General features: G+C 45.6%; 1 protein-coding gene across 5 annotated transcripts in view; it reads right to left on the bottom strand.

The window, feature by feature from the left end:
* Nucleotides 1-25,335, bottom strand: part of RBL2 (RB transcriptional corepressor like 2) — a 953,306-nt gene that overhangs the window by 296,419 nt on the left and 631,552 nt on the right. For 3 of the 5 annotated variants that reach the window (XM_069639547.1, XM_069639538.1, XM_069639540.1), the window contains exon 14: nt 9,353-9,476. In XM_069639547.1, the coding sequence (XP_069495648.1) occupies nt 9,353-9,476 (124 nt within the window). The remainder of the gene's footprint in view (nt 1-9,352; nt 9,477-25,335) is intronic. The other 2 variants (XM_069639539.1, XM_069639544.1) reach the window with 1 other exon arrangement.

Raw genomic sequence — 25,335 nt, 5'->3', positions numbered from 1 at the left:
CAGGGATCGGTATGATGGGCGAGTTCAGGGAGGGAGGGGGTTCCACACTTACTTGGCCGGTGCACTTCTTCTGAAGTGTGGGGGCACCCGTCAAGGTCATGGGGTCGGGATTGTGCTCAGGAGGACCGTCTGTTCCTGCAGCTCCAAGAATCCCGAATCCCCAAGGGCCGTGGGACTGCCCACGTCGAGTTGGTCTGGGGTCCTCTGCTCCGGCAAGGTCGGGGTGTTGGGCATATGTTGCAGGGCTCGGAGGGCCAACAATGCTACTGGTGCCCAGATGAGGTCCTTCCGTTGTCTGTGGACGGAGTGTTTGCGCGGATGCCTTGGTGATGAGGCGAGGAAGCCCGGCTTGTTCTCCGGGTTAAGCTTGTAGCTCCTGTCGGGGAGTGGATGCTGGTCTCAGCAGGCCTTGTGTGGAGGTGGCCCGGGGGCCGAACAGGGCCGGTGATCTGTGCTCCCCTTCGTCCCGAGGCTCTCCGCCCCTCACGGCGCCAGCGCTTTGGCAGGCGCAGGGAGGGGACACATGCTCCTGCAGTGTCAGAGTGGAAGTGGGTGACTGCTGGGCGTATTATACAGGTTGCAGGCCCCGCTTGTAGCTCTGGTGGGAACCTGCCGTGCCTGTCCTGCCAATGGTCCTGTCTGTCATCCGGTGGCCCTGACGGCTGGCACGATGGGTTGCTGCTCAGTTCGTGCCCCAGTGGCTGGAGAGGGGGGGTCGGGTCCCACGCAGGGCTCTCCCCTGGATCTTCCTGGGTGAGCTTCGTTGCCCGTTCCAGGGCCAGACTTTGATTCAGAGGTGCAGTGCTGTGTCGGGAGGGGGGGCCGGGCCTCGAGGGCTCGTCAGCTGGGACGCAGGAAGTCAAGCTGGCGGGCTGCTGATTCTACGACTTTTCCTTTGCAGCGGGGGGGGGGGGTGCTTCCTCAATAATGTGGCCACCGGGGTATCATGATGCTTTCCGTTGACCAATTCCGCGACCTCTGACACCTGGGGAGGGCTTGGTTGCCTGGTTGGATGGCCATCTTGGAATCCAACATGCCCTTGCCCTTTTTTTGTCAATGCAGGTTGTCAAGGTTTTTGCACCGAGACTCAACATGAGGCCTCTTTGAGCGCATTCACTTTAAGATTGCACTAGGAGGCAGATCTGGTGAAAATGCGCCTGCACATAAAGGATGTTTTGAGGTATGTTGTGCAGTCAGACAAATAGCGACCCACATGGTAGGGTACTAGACAGCACAAATAACTTGCATACGATTAATGAGCCTGATAATGTGCCGAGCGCCGGCAAAACCACTAGTATTGGGACAGTAAAAATAGCATTACTTAACACTAGGTCACTGCCAAAACACTCTCTTGATATTCATGACTATATTGAAGAACACAAGATAGATGTCATGTGCCTCACTTAAACATGGCTCCAGACCTCAAATGGCCCGATAATTGAAGGAGCCACCTTGTCTGGCTACAGGTTTTTTGGCCAACATCGGCAGAATGGGATTGGAGGTGGGTGGCCATAATTTGACGGAATGAATTAGGAATGCACAAACTAAAGATTGAATGTGAAGGTTGTGAAATTATCCACACAAAAAAGCGTATGTTAAAAAATACGGACATGCATGTCCTTTAGTCGGATTCTTTGCATATTAGGGGTAACACCCGTGATTGGGTTATTAGGAATATGAATATGATAACTATTGAAACACCCCGTGCATTTGGTCAGATCATGCCTTTATTACTTGCGAGATGCAACTACCAGCTCCTCGGCAGCCAAATCACAGAATCCCCAAACAAGTCTGTAGCAGGGATTTACAGAAAATAAATATTCCTGAGTTGGGTATATGCTTAGTAGAACTCATCCGGCCTCTCCTGACCTTCTTGTAGAAAAATTCACAGCCAAGATGCTAGCCTTCTTGGATAGAACTATCCATTTGAAAGTTAAAAATATAAGGGACTGCCCGAATCATCAGAAATGGTTCACTCCAGTACTGGCGTCGCTCAAGCAAGCAAAGAGGTAAGCCGAGCGTAGTTGGTTAAAATAAAAAACAGGGCAAACCAAGGAGGCTTAAAAACTGACTGAGAAAGAATATAGATAGAAAATGACAGAGACTAAGAAACATTACTATAATAAACAAATAATTAAGGCTGACAATGAAACTAGGAAAGATTTTAATTCTTTTAAGCAATGGGAAAAGCCAAGCGTTTTGGAAAGACTGTGTAAGAATTCAAAATGCATTTGCGGACAAAATTGTAACAACAAATAATAAAATCAATCAGGACTTAAATAAATTAGCACAAATGGAGGTGGGAAAGACTGGGACCCTACAACCCACATGGTGCTGTTTGAGTTCTGCCCTATTTCAACTATGGAAATGGAAACTTTCCTAAAAGACCTGCATCCTACCACCTGTCCAGGAGAAATTATCTTGGAAAATGGGAAGATGTTTGCTCCATTTTTTGAGGAGATTCGTGAATGCTTCATTTTTGCATGATTCAATCCCACCCATAATTAAGGAAGTTGTGATAACCCCCCTTGTAATAAAGCCTGGATTGGATGCTAGGGCGGCTAATCTTAAGACAATCACAAATACCCCCTTCCTGCTTAAGATAATGGATAAAGTAGCCACTGCACAATTGAAGCAGCATAAAGAAACCTATGACCTTTTACATACAACGCAGTAAGGCTTTCGACAGAATTTTGGAACGGAGAGTGCCTTGCTCGACATTCGTACACAAATGCTGACCGCCCTTGAGGAGAGTAGGACAGGGCTGCTGATACGCCTGGATTTATCAGCAGCCTTTGATCTGCCTGATCACAAAGGTCTGCTGAACAGGCTGGCAGATACAGGCACTTGTTCACAGAAGGTGATCAAGTGGATAGATTTGTTCCTCAGGGGTTGGAAATCTAGGGTCTGTTGGGGGAATGCCTCATCTGAATGATCTGAGATCTGATATGGGGTACCTCAGGGTGACTGCCTGTCCCTGTCATTGTTTAATCTCTATATCAAACTACTGTGAGTCAGAATGGAAGAACTAGGGTTAAAGTTAACTAATTATGCTGATGACATTCAGCTGATTATGGAGCTTAGTGGCGACTATGACGTAAATCAGGAAAAACTGAATCAAGTATGTAAGGCTATTAAAGATTGGATGACAACAAACTGGCTCTGTTCGAATAGCGATAAAACTGAGTTCATGGTATATGGGTCTAAACAAGCAAGGTCTAATTTGAGCCAGGCCTACAATGATTTTGAAATCGAGGGTGGCCAAATTGTAGTTGACAAGGTACAAACTCTGGGTGTCTACATGGAAGCTTCCCTGAATGCGGATGCACATGTGAACCACGTAGTAAAAAATAATAAAGTTACTCACCGTAGTGACTACCTTACTCCTAGTCTATAGTCCCCTTTCCTCCATACTTTTGGGAAATTCCGTCCTGTGGGACGGAACCGGAGCACTTTTGTAAAAAAGCATCAAATTGAAAATGTGTCCTTCTTCTCTTTTTAGGTGGGGCACCGCACATGGCTGTAACCCCGCCCTCCTTAGCTCCGCCCGCGCATCACCCTTCAGTCCTTTTCTATCGCCAGGTCTGAGACCATTTAAGCAATAATAGAGGCTACTTATTAGAGGGGACGGCAAGCTGGCGTATGGGGTAAAGGAGACTATGGAATAGGAGTAAGGTAGGCATTACAGTGAGTAACTTTATTATACTCCTACGTCCCGTCCCCTTTCCTCCATACTTTTGGGAGATTACCAAGCACTCCTTACAGAATAGTGGGTGGATGGAACTCCTTTATTGAAAGAGGTTTTTAAGAACAGCTTGCCCAAACTGAGCATCAGCCCTGAAACTCAGAACTATGCATTCATGTTTCACAAAAGCTGATGGGGAAGCCCATGTAGCTGCTTTGGCAATGGCTTCCCAGGGAACATATTTTGGAAGGAAAAGGCAGCTGCCCTACCCCGCACAAGAAAGGCATGAATTCCCTTTGGAGACTGAAGGCCATGAACGGTATAAGCTTCAGAAATACAGGAAGCAATCCATTGGGAGATAGTTGTTTTCGAGGCCGGCTTTCCTTTCGGGTCTCCAAAGGTCACCAAGAGTTGGGAAGAGCTCCGAAGATTAGATGTTCTGTTCAGATAAAACGTAAGAGCTCGCCTTACATCCAAATTATGCAGAACCCTCTCGGCATCTGAAGCCGGTTCTGGAAAGAAGACTGGTAAGGAAATACACTGGTTCAGATGAAAATCGGATACCACCTTTGGAAGGAAAGAAGGATTGGTCCGAAGGACAACCTTATCCTTGTGAAAGGTGAGGAATGGATGCTCTACCAACAAGGCCTGAAGCTCGCTTTATATGATATGATATGATAGGTTATTTATTATGCGCTTAATACCCAGAAGTTTCTAAGCACGGTCCCGGGGATCGAACCTGTGTTGCTCCGTGTCGTCTTGCTTCCAAGGCGAGCATGTTGCAGCTAAGCTATCCTCCCGAGACATTCTTACACGCCTTGCCAAAGTTACCGCAATCAGAAAGGCCATTTTCCCTTAAATGAATTTCAAGTGTGCCGTATCCATGGGCTCGAAGGGTTTATGGCATAAAGCAGTGAGGACCACATTAAGATCCCACTTGGGATGTGTGTTGCGCACAGATGGATACAGGTGCAATAGACCTGCAAAATGCCTTTTAATGACAGGGTTTGTCAAAGAAAAGGAGCAAGAGTCCCTGGACAGGTAAGCGGCAATAGCCGACAAATAAGTCGTACAAGACAAGACATGCATGCCCGAAGCTGCCAGATGAGAAATGAAAGCCAGGACCGTATCGATAACAGCTTCTCTGGGGTCCAGCTTTTTCGCTAAACACCAGTGACAGAACCGGAGCCATTTGCTCCAATACTGAGACCTTGTCGAAGGCTTTCTTGCCGCCTGGATGATACGCATATTATCTGCAGACAAATTGAATCTTTCTAAGGATTTTAATTCAGGCACCAGGCCGCCAAGCTGAACGATTGTGGGGAGGGGTGCCACATCTGTTGATCGCTCTGGTGAAGTACGTCGCAAGCGCAAGCCAGATCAGTGAGCAGAATGACAGATGCTGAAGCTCAGAAAACCAGAATCTGGCTGGCCACCATGGGGCTATGAACAGGAGAGTGCAATTCGACATGTTCCTGAGCTTGCATAACGCCCGGTGAATCTGAGGAAGAGGCGGGAAGGCGTAGGCCCTCATGTTGTGCCACAGAACCTCGAGAGCATCCCCCAGGGACGACTCTCCGAATCCGTTCCTTGAAGCATAAAGAGGAAGTTTCCTGTTTGATGATGCCGCAAAGAGGTCCACTTCTGGAGTGCCCCAGTGGCGAAAAAGGTCAGAGAGGGTCTCCGTGTTCAGTTCCCACTCGTAGCTGACCACCGCTCGCCGGCTGAGAGTGTCTGCCGTCACATTCAGCAGACCTGGAATGTGTACCGCCAACAGCCAAACACCATGCTGAATGGCCCATTCCCAAATCTGAATAGCTAGGTCTACAAGGGGAGGTGACCTGGTACCCTCCTGCTTGTTGACATAAAACATGGATACCGCCTTGTCTGTGTGGATGTGGACCACCTTGTTCACAATTCCTGGCTTGAAAGCTTTGAGCACCAGGAAAATCGCTGGAAGTTCCAGATAATTTATGTAAAATTGTCCTGCAGCGACCACAGGTTGAAAACCTGAAGATGATCCATCGTCGCGCCCCACCCGATAAGGGAGGAGTCCGTCGTAAAGATTCGATTTAGTAGACCACCAACTGCTACAATCAGCCCTGGATAAACCTGTAGGGTGCTCAGCAAAAGCACAGGCCTGGTTGGCCTCTTTCTTGAAGGACAGGATGGCAAGAATACATTGGGGCGAAAAAATTTCCAAAGCAACCCCGATATTGTTTGGAGTTCCCCAAGGTGCTAGTCTGTCCCCTCTCCTTTTTAACCTTCATATAAGAAGTCTCTGTTCACTGTTAGAAAACATTGGCGTGATTTTCACCAATTACGCTGATGATACGCAGCTAATTTTTGCATTAACAGGAGACCATGCAACGGACAGCGCCAAAATTGAGAAAGTATATAATATCATTGATAACTGGATGCAGAGGCACTGGATGTGCTTAAACAACACTAAGACTGAATTAATGGTTTTCGGATCTAAGCAAGCCAGTTCTAAGTTGGACTCCCAATATAAGACATTTCTTATCAAAGATGCTGTCATACCAGTAGTACCCAAGGTAAAAACCTTGGGTATGATGGTTGAAGCCTCACTGGGATCAGGAGCACAGGTCAGTTACCTATATAAAAACAACTTGTACTACCTGCGCCTCCTAAGAGCAATTAGACCATATATCAATGAGATCAATGCAGCTTCCGTAGCCAGAGCGATCCTGTTATCACGCCTGGACTACGGAAATGCCCTGTTACTGGGAGCCTCAAAAAAGGAGCTAGCTAAATGCCACGTCATGCAAAACGATGCAGTTCGCATCATAAAAAAGAAAAAACAAAGGGGCCATATATCAGATGGTAGGAGGGATCTACACTGGCTTAGAATAGAGGACAGAGTCAGGTTCAAAGCACTGACGATTGTCCATAGATGCCTCTTCGGAAAGGCGCCAGCCTACTTCAAAAAGCACTTCTTCTGGTATGCCCCCCGAAGAGTCTGAAGATCAGCAGATAAGGGCCTTCTAAACATCCCAGAAGCCAAACGGGCAACGGGAAGGGGCAAATCTTTCCCTTTCAAGGCAACTAAATATTGGAACGAGCTCCCTGTTAACTTAAGACAAGAAAACTACTCCACTTTCAGAAGCCTTGAAAACCTGACTTTTCCAATAATTGAGTCATCTTGTTCTTTACCCCAGCGCAGTTCTACTCCAAGTAAAGTACTGAGAGTTATAAACTGCAAGTGGTTCTCTTTGCGCTTCGCCGCGCCCTGATGCCTGCGGGCTTTCAGCGCGTAACAAGCATAAAGTAAAGTAAAGTAAACGTCACCTGAGGGAAGGGCTCCTGAAAAGGCGCAGCCACCGACAGATTGCTGAAAGAAGACCACCAAACGAGATCTGTCATCATGTAGGGTGGAACCAGGATCATTTTGGTGTCCGGGTCCATCGCCTGGCGCCAGGAGCTCCGAAGAGCCAACTGCGTAAGTCGCATCTTGAGACGCGCCATAGGAAGAGCAAGCACGTACAAGGCCATGAGGCCCAGAAGCCTCTGGAACCACCAGGCGGACAATCTCTCCGACTGAATGAATACTTGACAAGTGGTTAACAGATCTGCCATCCTGTCCACCGTCAAGTACACCCTGCAGTCGATCGTGTTCTTACGGAAACCCAGGAATATCAGGTCCTGAGAGATCGTCATGGAGGATTTCCGCCAGTTCACCGACAGCCCAAGACTGAACAGGAGCTGAAGGAGAGACTGAAGATTGCTTGAGGCTTTCACCGGACAGGGACTACACAGAAGCCAGTCGTCCAAATATGGATACACATGAATACCATGTAGCCTTAAAAAAGCTGCAATGACTGACATAATCTTTGTGAAGACACGTGGCGCAGAGCTGAGCCCAAAAGGGAGCACTCGAAACTGATAGTGCTCCTATCTCAGGGAAAACCGCCGATATTTCCGATGCGGGCTCCAGATCAGGATATGCATATAAGCATCCTGAAGGTCCACAATGATTAGCCAGTCGCCCTTCTGAAGAGAGGACTTTATTTGGCTGGCCGTAATCATCTTGAATTTCTCTTGGGGAAGAGAAAGGTTGAACTGGGAAAGGTCTAGAATGGTGCGCAGGCCAGCCCAGTTGGGTTTTGGCACCGTAAACAGACTAGAGTAGAAGCCCTCGCCTTGTTCCCCTAGGGGAACGGGTTCCACCACCCTGAGATCTAGAAGTTTCTGGACCTCGGCTTGAGGGAGGGTGTCCCTGACTGCTGAAAGGGAGGATTGAAGGGTAGGGTAGGGGGGAGGGGCAAGCGGAAGACTGCCCGAGCGATGGACAAAATCCACTGGTCGTTGTGATGATTTGCCACGCCTCCAGATGAGACGAGATTCGTCCTCTCACCAGAGACTCGTGCGAGCGCCAAAAAATATTATTTTGCAGACTTTTCGGTGGAGAGACTACCTGTTCCTGAAGTGAAGGCTGATGACCGAGAGAAAAACCGGCCATGTTGCTGCCTCCAGGGGGGGTTACCCAGCAGATGATCAGTCTTGCGCGACCTGCAATCGAAAAGGACTGAAGGACGATGCGCAGGGCGCAGCTTAGGATCGTGGGGTTACGGCCGTGTGCGGTACCCCACGTAAAAAGAAAAGAAGGACACATTTTCAATTTGATCCCTTTTTACAAAAGTGCTGTGGTTCCGTCCCACAGGACGGAATGTCCCAAAAGTATGGAGGAAAGGGGACAGGACATAGGAGTATGGTTGTTTCGACCTGAAAGTCTTCCGGCAGATTAGCCCATTAGCTTTGAGGAAAAATTGTGAAAAGCTGGTCCGAGCCATCATACTACCCAGACTGGACTATTGTATCTCCTTATTAGGGGGAGCAAGCAAGGAATGTCTGGGGCGATTGCAGAAAATCCAAAATGACGCTGTGCGCATTGTCTACAGCAACTCAATGAGAGAATCAGTATCTAAAGCTAACAAGGAGCTTCATTGGCTCCCTGTGGCGGCAAGGGTCCAATTTAAAATTCTTATGGTGGGGCATAAATGTCTATTTGTAGACGCTCCCATCTATCTGAAAGAACAATTGGCTCTTTATAAGCCACGCCGCACTAAGAGGTCTTGTGAAAAACTACAGCTTGCCATCCCTTGTTTTAAAAGTGCAAGAGGGAATGGTAGATCCTTCCCAATACACCGTACTTTCAGGAGAAATGTGAAAACCTTACTGTTTGAATAGTGTAGTCATTTAATCTCTTCATGATGTCTTGTCTCTATTCTGATGTGTCTGTTTTTATGTAAGCGCCTTGATGCCTATGGGCTTTGGGGCTTTATAAATGTATATAACATAACATAACATAACATATGGAAGAGCAGAGGAAACCAAAATTAGAAGATCATTTTATCAAGAGCTACAAGTGCTGGAGTCTGCAGAAACCGTGTTATGACAACTGGGAGGTGGGTGACACAACTAATCATGTACAAAAGAGGCCATAGGCTAGCAGCAAATTCCCATATGGCATCCCCCACATGGCAGACCATGAGCCGTGAGGGCCATACAACACCAAATAAAACTGCAGAACTCATTTACCCCACAAGAGTTAAATAAAACTGTAAACGTTCAGCTGTGCACTGAGATTGATCTATCCATTTGGTAGCACAGTATATCTAAAATCTAGTTTTTACATTCTGGACTTACTGTTTAATTTACCTTTTGCAATTCCTCCATTTTCTGCTCGGATTTCATTTACTCTCCTTGGAGTTAAAGGTGAGTCTGCAATACTGTTTCCTCCAGGCTCATCAAAGTACTGAGGTGGCATTACCTGGGGTACAATCATAATCACTTTTATTGTTATTTTCTTTTGCATTTTCTATGTTTATAACTGCCATTTTTAGTGTTTGAACATTGCTTTTCCCAAAGTAGGAAACACCCTAGCGTGCTGTATAGTATTTTAATTACAACATCACTTCTTTTAAACATTTTAGAAATAATGCACCCGTAAAAGAATATCAGGAGGCAATCTGAGACCATCGTGGGTTCGGCCTACAACCTGGCATAAATTTGCACTTTTAAAAACTTTTTAATAGATATTTTAAGAGAGCCCTTATATCGTCATTGCTGTCATTTGGTAGTTTAGGCAAATTCCTTTCAGAATGTTCTCTGTTTCATAATTAACTGGTTGACAGGGAGTGGTTTGGTTTTCAAAACAGAAACTTACATTGAAAGACATAAAAGAAAACTTTAGTTCATTTTGAGATTCTGGCCTTTGAGTTTTCCAATGCATGCTCATTATAATTGTTGTTGTATAACATGCTTAATACCAACGGGAGGTTTCTAAGCGTGGGATCGCTATTCAGACCTGTGTTGCGCTGCATTGTCTTGCTTCCAAGACAAATGCGTTGCCCCTGAGCTATCCTTCATTTCCATTGGATTTCCGAACATATGCCTAATCTTCACTTCACATTATTTGAAAAATGTTGACGCAAAGGTAAAATATGAAGGCTTCAATGGGCAGTTGCAATGGTTAGTTCATACCAAAGGCACTGTGAGATCAGCTGGATCTCCAGTGACCAAAAATAACAAGCAGAAGCAAAGCCAAAAAATATTGTCTGCCACATGTGGCAGACACACCCTCAAACACCCCAACAAACTTCATGACATAGCTGAAGGAATGCAATAAAGTTACCTTCATCTTATATGAGAACAATCATTATTTAACACAAAACAGGCAGACACATCAGGCAGAAAAGGTATAGAAAAACAAGAATTTCTCTCAAGCATTGGACATCTGGGACTCTTTCCACTAAATTGACAGAAGAACATAGGAATTACAACTAAGACATTGTGAAAGGTCAAAAAGTAGAGGCGGACACAAAGTTGTATTATTTTCATTATCAGACATTTTTATAAAAATAAAAGGGTTGGATAAAGGCCCCTCTGTCCCTGTACTAAAGATAGTTTCCCTGCCTAGGAAACTAAAACTAAAGATCAGTCTGTGTCAAGCTATCAAAATTATATAAACTGTCATTCTGTCCAAAACATACTAATCTGATCCTCAAACTGACAAGGAACAACTAAAAGTGTAAGGAAAATGTCTCTGACTTATGTTTGACAAAACGTGTTCACATTTAAAGCAAGGAGATACATCCAACAGAAATAGTCTTTTCCAAGGAGAAATCCTTGGATCCACAGGGCGGTTCCCATCCCCTGGATATCTCAGGTAGGATGGCAAAAGTGTCTTTTTCAAACAACCATTTCTTAAAGATAGCAAAAGTGTCTCTTTCAAACGACAGTTTCTCAAGGATGGCAAAAGTGTATCTTTCAAATAACAGTTTCTTAAAGATAACAAAAGTGTATTTTTCAAAAAACAGTTCCGTTAGAACTGTTTCATGAAGTTTCTGTGCAAACAACATGTCCCATACCATTTAGCTCTTCCTAGGTTTCTTTTTACTGAGTTCACAAATCAAAGGGGCTTATTCACAATGAGATATTCCACGTAGGATTCTCTTCAACCTCTTTGATATTTTAGCGGACCACCTGATGTACTTGTCCATCAGAAATCCTCCTCAGGTCTCTGCTTATACCATTCCACCAGGTATTTTGATTTCACCAGGAAAAGGGTCTTTGTTCAATTTCACAACTTCAACTTGCTTGTTTTCTTAGAGATTCTAGTATACTTGTTGTACCATATATTTTGCAAACTAAGTAAGTTTATTACTGTGACTTTTAATGGGCTTCCTGGTACAATCCCCTGCACGGAATCCTTTAGTAGATTAATCAGATCCCCTGGTATACTCCCCTGCCAGATATCTTACTACAATGTCTTATTCTTCTGTATATTTAGAATGGATTATCTGGTGTACTCCCCTGCCAGGAATCCCCTTCTGGGGCCTTGCAGATCCCCTTGTATGCTTCTCTGCCAGGTATCTCCCCCCCCAAAGGTTCACTGCCTGATGTGCTCCTTGCACCAGGATTTCTTCTCTGAGTTCACTGTCTTTTAGTATAGCACAGTTGTCTATACTTCATTGGCTTGAGGTTCTACTTGTTCCAACTTTCCCCACATTCATATCTCATATATGGAGACTTGCTCAGGTTCTGTCTTTTAACTTCCTCATTAGCATTCATTTGCCTGCGGTAATACTTGCTCTAACGTTCCCCATATTGACATCTCATACATGAGGACTTGTGTAAGTTCTGTTTTTTGTATTTTACTTTGTCGGTATCGTAAGGAACTCAAAGTGGCAACAGTAAAGACAGACACAAGTGATCGCAGTTCATGGGTGTTTATTAAACTGTATAATGGGTGAGAAAAACGCCTAATCTAAACCTAAATCTAAAATGGGAGTAAGCTATGACCATCAAATAATAATAAGACAGTCCTAGTGGCGTCTTGTCAAATAAAATGGGCCTACACTAAATAACCTATTGCCAATCCTTACAACTAAGTTACAAAGCAGTGTGGGATAATATTCACAAGAAAAGAAAAAAGTGTTCACCAAATGATAAGTCAGGGTCTAGGGCTGGGGTCTCCCTTCCCCACGTTTTTAGAACGGGACAAGGCAGGACCTTTGAGCACAGCACACTCCTGGGTCTCGCCAATACGAGATTGCCTTTCCTTTCAAACGATGCTAGGACCTTTTGGGGCCAAGTCGTTTTCCTGCAAAGTCTCTTGCCTTAGAAGGCTTGCTCTCCCATAAACAATAAATAAACAAAAGTTCCTTTCAAATCTTTCACGTTGGGCGATTGCTCTTCGCCCCTTTGGGTCCCCTCAGCCGGGCTTTGATCCTTCTTGTAATGTTAGCCTCCCTCAATCGGGTTTCACTCAAATCGTGTCATTCAAACGTTTCAACAACTATTAATTGTGGACATCCCTCCGCCGGGTTTACACAATATACATGGGTATTTCCCTGTTTTCCCTCAACTCACAGGCATCCCTCTGTCGGGTTCACATTTTCCAGCTTCACAGTTCAATCGGTTTTCTCCAATGTGCCAAAGACTTTCGAGTGTACGAGGGGTTTTTCTCGACCCTCGTAGGACCACTTTGACACTTCACAATGGCCTCTGCTAAGGCCTCTTGGTTCTCTTAGTTTCAACAAACAACACAACCTTCAAAAGTCTTCAGTCAGAGTCCTTCGAATGAGCGCCCCACGACACCTGACCACTCTGCTTCTGTACATTCTACTAGGGTTTCTTTAAAGTTCAATTACACAAGTTATTTGTTCAACTTGGGCCCAGAAAAGTTCGGTTTTATGATCTGTCTTCTCCGACTCACCGGCTGTGTTGAACTGTTGGAGATTCTTGTCTCTGGAGCCAAGGCCAGCACCACAGTGGCAAGCACTTATCCCCGGTTTGGCTATCGGTGTGGGAGGGGCCAGCTGGACTTCCCGATCTTATGATTTCCCTTTCAGAGGCTTTGTGGGTCTGAGTTGAAAAGGGCAAGACCAGTTCCCCCTTCGTCATCCCTCAAGGTCTCGCCGCCTTTCTCATCTGTTTGAACTGCCGGTCCCGTGTAGCTGTTTCCTCGTGTGTTCAGCGTTCCTCAAAGTGTGCTCTCGTGCTCCGCCTTTTATCCCTGTGGGGAAGGGAAATGACCATCAGCTGTGCGTAGTTATTGTCAATTGCCTGACTCTGCCTGACCTGTGTGTTGGGACATGTTAGGTAAACGGCTCTGGTGTTAGTCTGTTGTCTTTCACGGTGTAGGAAAGTGTTCCTGTTGGAAAAGGTGGGTGGGGGGGTGGTGGGTTAGAGCTTCTAAGTATCCTACGGGGTTGGATGGGGAAAAGGCGTTAGAAGGAAGGGGATACGCCGTCTCAACCGTTGGTGTCCCACTTCCACTCCCCGAAGACCCCCTATGCAGGTGACCCTCCCCCACTGGTCCACTCCCAGGAACTGGGTCCAATAGTGATGGCTGTGTTCTGGCCAACTGGATGACAGATCTCTGGGGACCAGCGGGTGAGACACAGTATTCAAACAGATTCTTAATTGCTTACAAGCCTGTTGGTATGCCACAGGGGCCCCAATGGCTCTGGGCAGACTCACTGGTGTCTGGTAGCATTCCCGACCAGTGGCATGTTGCTGCAGTGAAGCTTTCTCTCGGATGGCGTTTCTCCCAGTGCTCCTGACAGCTCCTGACAGCTCTGCATTCATCCACCGGTAAAACTGCAGCTTTTCGGCATGACCGCATCCCCAGTAGCTCTGCTGCTGCTGCTAGTTCTTCCACGGTGCCTGCTGTGTCTTTTGTCCTAGCGCCATGCCGGTAGGTAATGCTTGTGAGCAGCCGTCTGGAAGTACCCGCCTTCTATGTTTCTCTTCCCCTGAATGCGGTCATCATTTTTAAATGCCCTGCACACTCGGGCTACCTTACAACAACTAGTCTGCATGTTTAGCTTGATATTTTCCTTCAATCCACATTAACAATTTCTTCCTCTTACTCGCCTCAGTACTTGAGGCTTTATGGGAGTTGGAGTCCATAGGATTTCTGGGACTTCTAAAGTGATATTGTTTAGGATTTTTGTAAGAACAAAAACATCAGACAGTAGATGTTAGGTGTGTGTTATGTGTATATGAGGCAAGAATGGTATTCTGCCTAGAGTGTTTTGTAAGAAGGGTTTTTGGGGTTTTACAATGGGAGGGATTTGTATAGTGACAACAAGCCATCAAGAACTTAGGAATTATGAGATTTTCTTCCTCGGAAAGGGAAGAATACTGCATCCATCCTGATGGGGTCACCACCTTCCCCCGGCAGCCGGCTCCTCCCACACGATCCCCCCCAGGGTTAGGATCAGGTAGCAGCTGCCGTCCCCAGGCCATGTAGGAGGAGATCTTTGACGGGGAATCAGTGGTTACGCCATAGGATTCATCACAACACACACACACACACACTTCAGCAAATCATAATGACTGAGATGTACAAATTGAGGGGAAAATGAGATCTCACTAAGAAGATGTAATACACATTTACCATCTGCCACTATCCAGATCAATGGTTTTTGCTTCAATGAGTGTCAGCGTAACAAGACCTTTGTGCCAAAACATAGCAATGTACAACATGGTCAGGAAAACAATGTTACAGAATTCGCTACATGATTTAGAATATGCTAGAGTCTGATAATCAGAAGTCGAGGCATTGTGTATTCTCCCCTTCTCTTCAAATGCTGTGATGAAGTCCAACAAAGGCACTGGATAGAGAACTACGGCACACCGTTTCTTTCTATGAAAGGATGAAAAATAGACACTTGTCAGCTTCGGTAAGCTTTCCAAATTCTGATATGTTGATTTGTGAGTCAGATATGGTAGCCGTGGGTAGAATATCTGTGTGCATGTTTAAAGCAGTGAAGATCACCAGTGCTCATTCGTTTGTTGATGCTCTAAATATTGAACCATACCTGATGCAGAAATCATTTCTGCATCCCAAGGTATCAGCAATTTAAATACAGACTTGCTTTATGCTGGTATATACCAAGAAGAAATCTATTAAATTAAAATTAACCAATAACCCACAGCAAGGGCAAGTAGCTATTGGACACAAGCATCAAATGGGATTTTTGGCTTGGCCATTACCAATCAAATGATCACCATTGATACTCATCCTATGTAGTGAGATCAATTTTATATTAATTTCAGGAATCCTGAACAACTTGATGGAGTTTAGGCAGTCATAGGCCTTATTTGTTAATCATTTGACTAACAACTAGCCATATGAGTTATTTCTCTTCACAAAGGATCCTGAAAATGGCCCTGCCTGACACTTGGGGTGAGAGGTGGGGAAGCCATGGGTGCCACACCCTGATATGCAAAGACAATTTTCGGCCCAGGGGAGGATCAGTGAAGATCCCCTGGCTTACCCTACAATACTCTAACCCATTCATGTGGCAGGGGCTTGTCCAAGTATCTGCCTGTCGCTTAAAGAGGAACCTCTAACCTTGACAGAACCTGTGAAGTGAGAACACCCTGAGGTTGTAAGCAGGTACATTTATCCAAATATACCAGCACAGCGAGATCCCCATCAAGATATTTTTCCCATAGAGAAACCCTGCACTGCAGACTATGAAAATGCCAAACAGTTTTCCTTACTCTGAGATGGGGCAGAGCAGCCCCACGTGTGGGAGCAGAATACAGAACTCTACAGGTGTGACGGCAGCAGCTCTGCCCATAGCATTCAGAAACTACAGAAGCAAAACGACACCTAGCATTAATTAAGGCTCTGTCTATCTTGTGAGTCTAGGGGAGGTGGGGCTAGCAAAGAGGCAGCAAAGCCACAAACCTTTTTAAACACAACAATGCCATGTTGGTAATAATATTTAAACACAGGTGGATGAGGTAGACGCAGTCACTGGGGGGTAGCGGGGGTCTGACTGCTATAAGATCAAGAAAGCCTCTTGAGAGGTGTGGGTGTGGGTGTTTGTGGGAGCTGGCCGAGCAGAGAAGAAATGTGTCATGGGCCGGAGAAGAGAGAAGTAGGCTTTAGAGAGAAGGCCAGACCTTCTATAACAGTGTGCAGGGCTACGCGTTCTATCTCTCTCTCTCTCTCTCTCTCTCTCTCTCTCTCTCTCTCTCACTCTGTCTCTCACTCACTCTCTCTCACTCTCTCTCACTCTGTCTCTCACTCTGTCTCCCACTCTGTCTCCCACTCTGTCTCTCTCTGTCTCTCTCTGTCTCTCTGTTTTTTTTACAAATATAAAACACCTACCTCGATTTCTTAATATTGCATAGGAAGCCCATCCCTATACCCTGAACGGGTGTTCACAAGCAGAATCAGATAAGTAGAAGACATAGTGATTTAAGGGACCCTTCATAGAATTATGAATAGCCCAATAGCCCATCTGTGAAAGCTGAATTTAGAAGTGTGCCCGAAAGCTTATATGTGTGCCCAATATACTCTATGTGAAAATTGAATTTAGAAGGGTGCCCAATAGCCTCTCTGTGAAAGTTGAATTTAGAGGTGCGCCCAATAGCCTCTCTGGGAAAGTTGAATTTAGAAGCGTGCCCAATAGCTTATATGTGTGCCCAATATAATCTATGTGAAAATTGAATTTAGAAGGGTGCCAAATAGCCTCCCTATGAAAGTTGAATTTAGAAGTGTGCCCAATAGCCTCCCTGTGAAAGCTGAATTTAGAAATGTGCCCAATAACCTCTCTGGGAAAGTTGAATTTAGAAGTGTGCCCAATAGCTTATATGTGAAAGTTGAATTTAGAAGCGTGCCCATTAGCCTCTCTGGGAAAGTTGAATTTAGAAGCGTGCCCAATAGCTTATTTGTTAAAGTTGAATTTAAAAGTATGCCCAATAGCCTCTCAGGGAAAGTTGAATTTAGAAGCGTGCCCAATAGCTTATATGTAAACGTTGAATTTAGAAGTGCATTTAGAAGTTGAATTTAGAAGTGTGCCCAATATCCTAATAGTCTAATAGTGTGCCCGGCTGAACCGACCAATCTCCCTAATAACCGCTCTGTGCAAAGATGATTTTAGAATTATGCCTAATACCCTCCCTGTATAAAGTTGAATTGAGAAAGTGCCTATTAGCGCGACGTATATAGTATGGTTCGGACTACAGGGAACGTTTTAAAGAGCATATAACCCACCACACGCTTACCCTCTTCTTTACACCACCACTCAACTAGAACACAGAGATACTATGACACCATTCGGTATAACTGTTCTCATACTAACATCTGCCGCACATTCCCCATCATTCTAAGTAAACACTGCTGGTTACACACCCCCCAGCCAGGCGTTTTCCTCAGGCCTAACGCAGCCACATTCGGTCTGGATAAATCCTGCCAGAACGAACACATACTCCTGATCTCTCAACCACCACACCTACCGCTAAGAAGCAGCTATTACACGAATACCGCACCAGCTGCACACATATCTGGTGCTCACAAGCACCTTTGACTCTCTACTCTCTCTACTGATCCGAACTTCGGTTCCCAAGGGCGTTCAACCTACCAGCGCCTTCAGACCGTACCAATGGTATATAAGGCGCTATATAAATGCAAAATAACATAACATAACATAAAATATCCTTGCATAGGATTCAGGTGAGACAAATTCAATAGTCAGAGTGTGATTATTGGGAAAAACTAGGCAAGTTGATACTTACATGTTCCTGTTAAGATAAAAGGGGAACAACTTATCTGTTGTGCCAGAGGGACCCCATAAAGGATTCCTACATCAAATTTCACCATCAACGACAAGGCATAGGGAGTTGCAAGTAAAGACGTTATGCCTGTTAGGAAAGATTTTCTTTTTGCTGCTTCCCTCCCATAGACTTATGCGAGACACCCTTTCTTTTGTCTGTTGTTGGCTTTCTGACGTGCCTTTTTGGAGGTAAGAAAACTCCTCAGCTGTACTTCCCTTTCTTTTTGCTCATTCTTATGGGGCAACTGATCAGTCTCTAAGACTATCGGTTTGGGGAGACTATGAGGGTCATTACGATATACAGTAAAAGTGGCAGTAACAGAATTACAGCCACAAATACTGTTCTGCCAAATTATGAGTCAACAGTAATACCGTTGATGGCAATTCCACCAACTGTTTTACAGTCAGCGGAATTACCATAGATGGTCTTACCGAAGGTGGTACCGCTGATAGCACAAAAGCTTTATCACCGTTGTATCAGCAAGGGGAAGGGAGGCATTCCCCCATCACTTGTTGAACTGTCTCAGAAGCCTTAGAAAGGCCATGGGAAGGGAGACATTCCCCCATCACCTGTTGAACTGTCACAAGCCTTAGAAAAGCCAGGGGAAGGGAGACATTCCCTCTCACTTATTGAACTGTCTGAAAAGCCTGATAAAGGCTGGGGAAACGGAGACATTCTCCCCTCAAGAGTTAACATACCAAAACCTGAGAAAGACCAGAGCGGAGGGAGTCATCCCCCTGGTCAAGAATATTAATGAAAGCAGTACACGAAAGACCAGGGAAAGCAGGTCCTTAACCCTGAAGGCTAACCAGGAAGAACCCAACAGTGAAGACAACCGTGGGTAATAAGGAATGCTGATGTTTCATTGAACTGCGCTTAGATAACTCTTAAACCTGGAACTTTGTGTTTTCCCTGAAACCATAATGCAGCCTGGGGAAGGGAGGCATTCCTTCAGGAGACAGTATCACTGTGGAACTCTTGGAGATTCACAACTTCTTTAGTTTTGTATTTAATGTAAGGGACACAGGATCGTAAACTCTTTATTTTAGATGAGGCAGGGAAAACCCTCTCAGAAATAGGGTAGGATTGGTTTCTTTTTCCTTTTTGCACTTAAATTAAAGTATTTGCCAGCCAACATGACAACATTGTGTCAGACTCATGCTTGTGCACCCTTACAATGTTTATACTTCTCTCTCTAACTAGAATTACTGGAGTGCTCTGTATGTCTCGTTGTAGCCCTGGTCAACTTTCACACCCACCCTGATTTTAAGCCTTACTGTTATGCTACCCTACTGTGACTGGGTTGGCTTCTCAGAATCATTCCCAAGGTTAATTAAGAAAATCCATCTTAACAATGCCCGATGGAGATTTTTGTGCTGAAGGTTGCAGTGTAGAACGCCCAGGGCTCACAGGAGGAGAAGTGAGTTCACATGCGTGGATTTGATCCAGCTGTTGGCGGTTCTGTTCTCTGCACCAGGATCACGCAAAGCAGGAATTATGATCGCAGGAGGAGTCTGAAGCTGGATCTTTGATTCACAACAAAGGGTGTCAGTTTCTTGGTGTCTCATGAGACTGGAGAAGGGCAGAATATGGAAATGGTAAACAGTCTTGATAGGGCCCAGCAAGTTCATGCAAGCAGCACTGGAGGACAAAAGGACTCAGATGCAGAAAACTAAACCATCCTGAGGATGAAGAGCAGCAGCAGAACAATGGGACAAAATGTCCCTTGACGCTGCAGCCAGCAAGAGATCAGCACTGAAGGCGTACTCTGTGTTCAAACAAAGGAGTAGCCTCTCACTCAAGGTATGCAGACCTGTCAGAGTGCAGCAGATCTATAGCTCACAAAAACATAAGGTGGGCCCAAACTAAGCTGTAGGATGGTGAACCGGTAGTGCCCACTGGTTATACGCATACTGTTCCAACAATGTTCTTGGTACAAATCACTGAATTAGTAATGTGCCAGAATTATTTAATTGTTAAGGACTGTCTCTCTGCTCAAATTAAGGGAACAAGTAGAGAGTCTACTTTTGCCCCAGGCATCGCAATCCTTTACATGCACAATTACAGACACAACTATATTTTTTCTAACATGAACCCTTTCCATAATCACATCACGCTTTGGAAAAGATGCATAGATTCTTTTTTTATGTTGTGGTACTTACTGCAGCTGAATTACAGAATTTTGCAAAATTGTTCAACGATTGCGTCCTGCACATAAAATTCACTACTAGATCTTCTTAGGAAAGATTTATTTTTTGCAACTTTCCCTCCAAAGTTTTCTATGGAAACCCATTATTTTTGCTTTGTTTTTGATCCCGTCCTGACTATTTAAGGGAAGCAAATCCTTCAGCTTTACTTCCCTTCCCCTTTTCTCATTTATTATGGGGAAACTGACTAGTCCTACAGACTATCAGTACTGGGAAACGGTTTCTCTTTTGAATTCCTGTATTTTTAACATTGCACACAGTCCAGTGCAATTGGTATACTTTTGTATCACCCTAACATTTTACACATGGGATTTTTGACAAGACAAGCTGGTGGTAGCAGTTCCTTTTTTACCGTTTTTGCTTTATTTTTCTTATGAACATTTGCGTTTACTGCAATGGCTACTAAACGGGGCTAGTTCCCTGAAATGATTGTGTCACAAGAGTTTTGCTTGTTCTTTGGCCATATTGTTGTTTGGCCTTCCTCCTGCCTTCCCAGGTACAGAAATCTATTATAAGGTCATGCACTTGCCTGGGAAAGCTGCTACATTTGTGTGCGTGTGTGTGCGTGCGTGAGTGCGTGCGTGCGCGTGCATGTGTGAGGCATAGAAAGGGGGCCAAGACTGTCTAGTCCCAGTCCACATCCTTGCTGCCAGAAGGACTGCTTCTGGGGCATGGGTGAAACCAGTATTTGTCCCTAACTAGTGGCTGAAGGAATGGTGCAGATACTTATCATTAGTGGGCTTGAACTTGCTATTAGCTCCAGTTTTGGATAAAATGATGACTCCTGCAGCCATTCTTGAGATCTACATTGGAGCCAAGAATCCTTCAAAGAATAGCAGACCGTTAAAGAGCCGAGGATGACTTCTGCAGTGGACCAGCATCCACTCCAGAGATGGGCCCGGTGAAGCCCTGCTCCTCTGCCTGATCTCTGAAGACCCTCATCAGAGCTTCAGGCATTGAACTAGTGGGACCAACTAATATCGACGTCTTCTCAAGGATCTGGCCCCTAAGAGCCTTCAGAAGTGTCCCTGGACTGCCCGGTGGACTGATCAGCTCCCTTATGGGCAACCTCGCCAGAGTCGTCGCCATTCCGTGTTCAATCCCGGAACTTTGGTGGTCGCAAGCTTGTGCCATAAGTCGTTTCCATACTACCTTGATTGGGTTTTGGCTAAACTTTCAGTGTCTCCCTATTCACCGTAACTAGGGTGGCCTCCTAAAATCTATCCATCAGGGCTGATTTTAGAAATCCATCTTAACACATTTTGTTAGGCAAGATTTGATGCAGTAAACCTGTGGGAGACTACACCAGTCTTGTCCTTTTGGTAATAGGTAAACCACCTATTGGTATCGGTCTGTACTACACAAGTTGGCAGTGTGACTGAGCAGCCAGACTTATCTCAAGAGGTGTAGTGGTTTACTTTTTACTACCATTGTGTGTTTTTACCACGGGCTGCATTAGCAGCCACAGTAAAGCACCCATTTGTGCCCATTTCATCAAAATGGCTCTGGTCTTCTGTTTTCGCCATTTCTTGCTGGAATGGTCCATCTTCAGATTTACTCTCTGCGCCAAACCAGGTTTTGTCCTTGTTTGTTTTGTCTTTGGCGGGATTCATGAGTGAAGCCTGCCTCTGGCTCCAGTATGTCTGACAGGGGCAGGAAGTGAGGGAGGTGACGAAACTCCTGTGCTTAATCCCTTTGGTTACAGGAATGCACCCAAAGGTGATTGGCCAGCTGGCTGTCCGGCAAGGACAGCCACCCTGCTGTGTGATTGACAGCTAGGCTGGAATGAATGGGAGAAACCTGCATAAAGGCGCAGCTTTTTGGCTCGTTGGGCAGAGTTGACCACTGGATGAAGGAATACGAAGAAGAACTTGGAAGAGACGCCTGCTGCAACTCCTGGACCGTTGATTTGCCCAGTGAAGCCCTGCTGCTGTGCTGAAGCTCTGAATTCGCCTTGGCTAGAGAAGCCCTGCAAGGACGACTTCTCCCTTTGAGTTGGTGGGACCAATCAACTCCAACATGAGCCCGTCTGGACATACACTCAGAGCTGGCTGTACTTCCACTGCTGCTGCTGCTGGAACCAAAATGCCAGGTAGAGGAACACCTAATTGTGTGCGTTGCTTTTAAGTTGGATCCGAGCGCTAGGAAGATCCTCCAGACTTCCCTGATGCTGGACTGACCAAGCCTGAGCCACCTCGACAGAGTGCTGGACCCCAGAAGCAAGGAACGTCCAAAGTGGTATCAGGGAACCGCAGTGTTGCTATTTGCTGTCAGATTCTTGGCCCCCTAGACCGTCCCACATCTTCAGGCAACTGATTTCTATTGGTTGTGGTAGACCATGCTAACAGGTATCCTGAAGCAATACCAATGAGAACTGTTACTGTTCAGGCAGTGGCTAAGGCCCTACTTGGTATTTTTACCAGGGTAGGTTTTCCCAAGGAGGTTATCTCAGACATGGGGACCAATTTTATGTCCCACTACATGCAAGTCATGTGGAAAAACTGTGGAGTGACCTACAAGTTCTCAACAGCCTACCATCCCCAAACCAATGGGTTGTTGAAGAGGTTTAACAGAACTATGAAGCGCATGATAGGTGCTTTAGAAGAACCCCTTAGAAGAAAGTGAGACCTTCTACTGCCATGCCTTCTCTTTGCTTATAGAGAAGTCCCTCAAGAAGGGGTTGGCTTCAGCCCCTTTGAGCTTCTCTATGGTCATCCGGTTAGAGGTCCATTGGCCCTTATCAAGGAGGGGTCGGAGAGTGCTCCTTCCCACAATCCATGATCCATGGGTAATAGGGCCATCTACAAGTCCATGGGCTAGTCCTGTTGTACGAGTGCCAAAGGCAGGATCCAAGGAGTTAAGAATCTGTGTGGACTATAGAGCCCTTAATGCAGTCACCCCAACTGCTGCCGATCCTTTAACTAGGACAGATGAGCTGGTGGATAAACTTGGTTCAGCCAAGTTCCTAAGTACGTTTGACCTACCCTCAGGCTATTGGCAAATAGCTCTGACAACCATGTCAAGGAGAAAACAGCATTTTCTACCCCAGGAGGCATCTGCCAGTTTAAGGTTATGCCTTTTGGACTCAGAAATGCACCTGCTACATTCCAGAGGATGGTGAATGAAGCTCCTCTGAACGGGATGAAGGAATTCTGCATGGCATACTTGGATGACATTGCAGTGTTCAGCCCCACTTTGGAAGAGCATATTGACCACCTTGGATATGTTTTGCAGGCTCTTGAAAAGGCCCATCTGACCATAAAGGCTGGTAAATGCAAATTGGTCAGAGCAAAGTGGTCTACCTTGAACATGAGGTAGGAGGAGGTGAAATAAGGCCATTGCCTAGCAAAGTACAAGCTGTACAAGACTGGGCCACCCCTACTACTCAAACTCAAGTGAGAACCTTTCTGGGTTTCACTGGGTACTATAGGAACTTCATTGAGAACTATGGGATCATAGCTTTGGCCTTGAATTTGATGTCCTCACAAAAATTCCCCAAGAAGGTCAGGTAGAATGAGGAGTGCACTCAGGTTTTTGAAGGATTGAAGAAAGCCCTTTGTCAAGCTCCAGTCTTGAGAGCTCCTGGCTACAACCAATCCTTCATTGTACAGACAGATGCTTCTAATACAGTGACAGCTGCAGTTTTGAGTCAGCTGGATGAGAAAGGCAGGGAACCTAATCTGCTTCTTCAGTAGGAATCTGAGGGACCGTGAGACAAGGTGGGCAACTATTGAACGTGAGCGTTTTGCCATTGTGGGGTCTCTGAAGAAGTTTAGACCCTACTTGTATGGATCTACTTTTGTAATTCAGACAGACCACCAACCCTTGAGATGGTTAATGCAGCTGAAGAGGGAGAATCCTAAATTGTTAAGGTTGTCAATAAGCCTCCAAGGGTTTGATTTCACCAGAGAACACATGTCAGGGTGTAATCACCAAAATGCTGATGGTCTCTCAAGAAAGTATGAACGACTGGACTAGGAGATTCATCTAGGAGTGGATTAAATCCTCCTGTCCCTTAGTCGGGGGGGGGGGAACTAGTGTTAGGGATAATTCTAATTTCTGTGATAATTCCCTTCAACCTTAGAGACCCCCAGCTCTTTTGCTGGACTTCAAGACTTTTCATTTTTATCCTGGAGTGAGTGAGACCTTTTTCTCACTCTCTCATGTATTTTTGATCTGATTTGGACTCTGTTTTTCTTTTGGTTTTGGAGTTTGACAAACTCCATATTCATCGCCTTTTGTATTATGACACCCAGTACCTTCAGTGCAGTGCCACAGAGAAGTCCTTTGGATTTCTCTTAAGGTTTAAGTACCTTCTCTTGGGTGAATTACTGTTCCCAAGAGTATTAAAGTGAAACTGCCTTTACTTACCTGTTTTTCCTATGTAGGTCCAGTACACCACATCTTATGTCGAAGTACTGGGGGGTTACTTAGTAACCCCTTTTCCTACTTACTCATGTAAAACATTTTATGTTATCCTCACTACATTTAACGGCTGGTGGCAGTGGTTTAATTTTCCTTCTATTGTGCATTTTTACCGCAGGCTGAATCCTTCGCTGCAGTATTGCATCCGTGGGTGCCTATTTTGTCAAAATGGCCCCGGTCCTCTTTTTTTGCCATTTCATTGCTAGTGACGTCTTTCTTGGGTTTTACTCTGTGCGCCAAACCAGGTTTGACCCTTTTGTTCATTTTGCCTTTGGCGGGCTTCAGTGCTGAAACCCGCCTCCAGGTCTCCATTGTGTCTGGCAGGGCAGGAAGCGAGGGAGGTGCCTGAAACTCCCTGTCCTTGGTCTCCTTGGTTACCTGAATGCACCCAGTCATGATCCACCCTGCTGTGCGAGTGACAGCTAGACTGTGCATGAATGGGAGAAACCTGCATAAAAGGCGAGGTCTCTTGAACAGAAGGCAGAGTCGACCACTGGAAGAAACATCTCATGAACAAACTTGGAAGAGAACCTTGCTGTACTCTCCTAGAACGTTAAACTGCCTGGTGAAGCCCTGCTGCAGTGCTGAAGCTCCAACTTCGTATCGACTAGAGAAGCCCGGAATGGACAACTTCTTACCTTGGGTTGGTGGGACCAATTGTCCCCAAGACGAAGCACGGGAAGCCCACAAGGTGTCCAAGAACCGCAGTGGTGCTATTTGCCAGTAGCTGAAACCGCGAAGTGCAGCTGATTTGGAAAGAGCCCATTGCCGCCGCAGACCTTCGAATTGCAGTGCAGGAGTCCTCCAGACGTCCTCACTCTTGTCCCCATGACTGTGGCCCAGGAACCCCGGAACTGCAGGACTGCAACCTGAACAGAAGCCAGCTGGATCCTCTTCTTCCAACCTAAGGTA

Source organism: Ambystoma mexicanum, chromosome 1q (genome assembly GCF_040938575.1).
Source record: "Ambystoma mexicanum isolate Mex_15411 chromosome 1q, UKY_AmexF1_1, whole genome shotgun sequence".
Lineage (NCBI taxonomy): Eukaryota > Metazoa > Chordata > Amphibia > Caudata > Ambystomatidae > Ambystoma > Ambystoma mexicanum.
The sequence above is the reverse complement of the archived record's forward strand: the minus strand, read 5'-3'. Positions and strand labels throughout refer to the sequence as shown.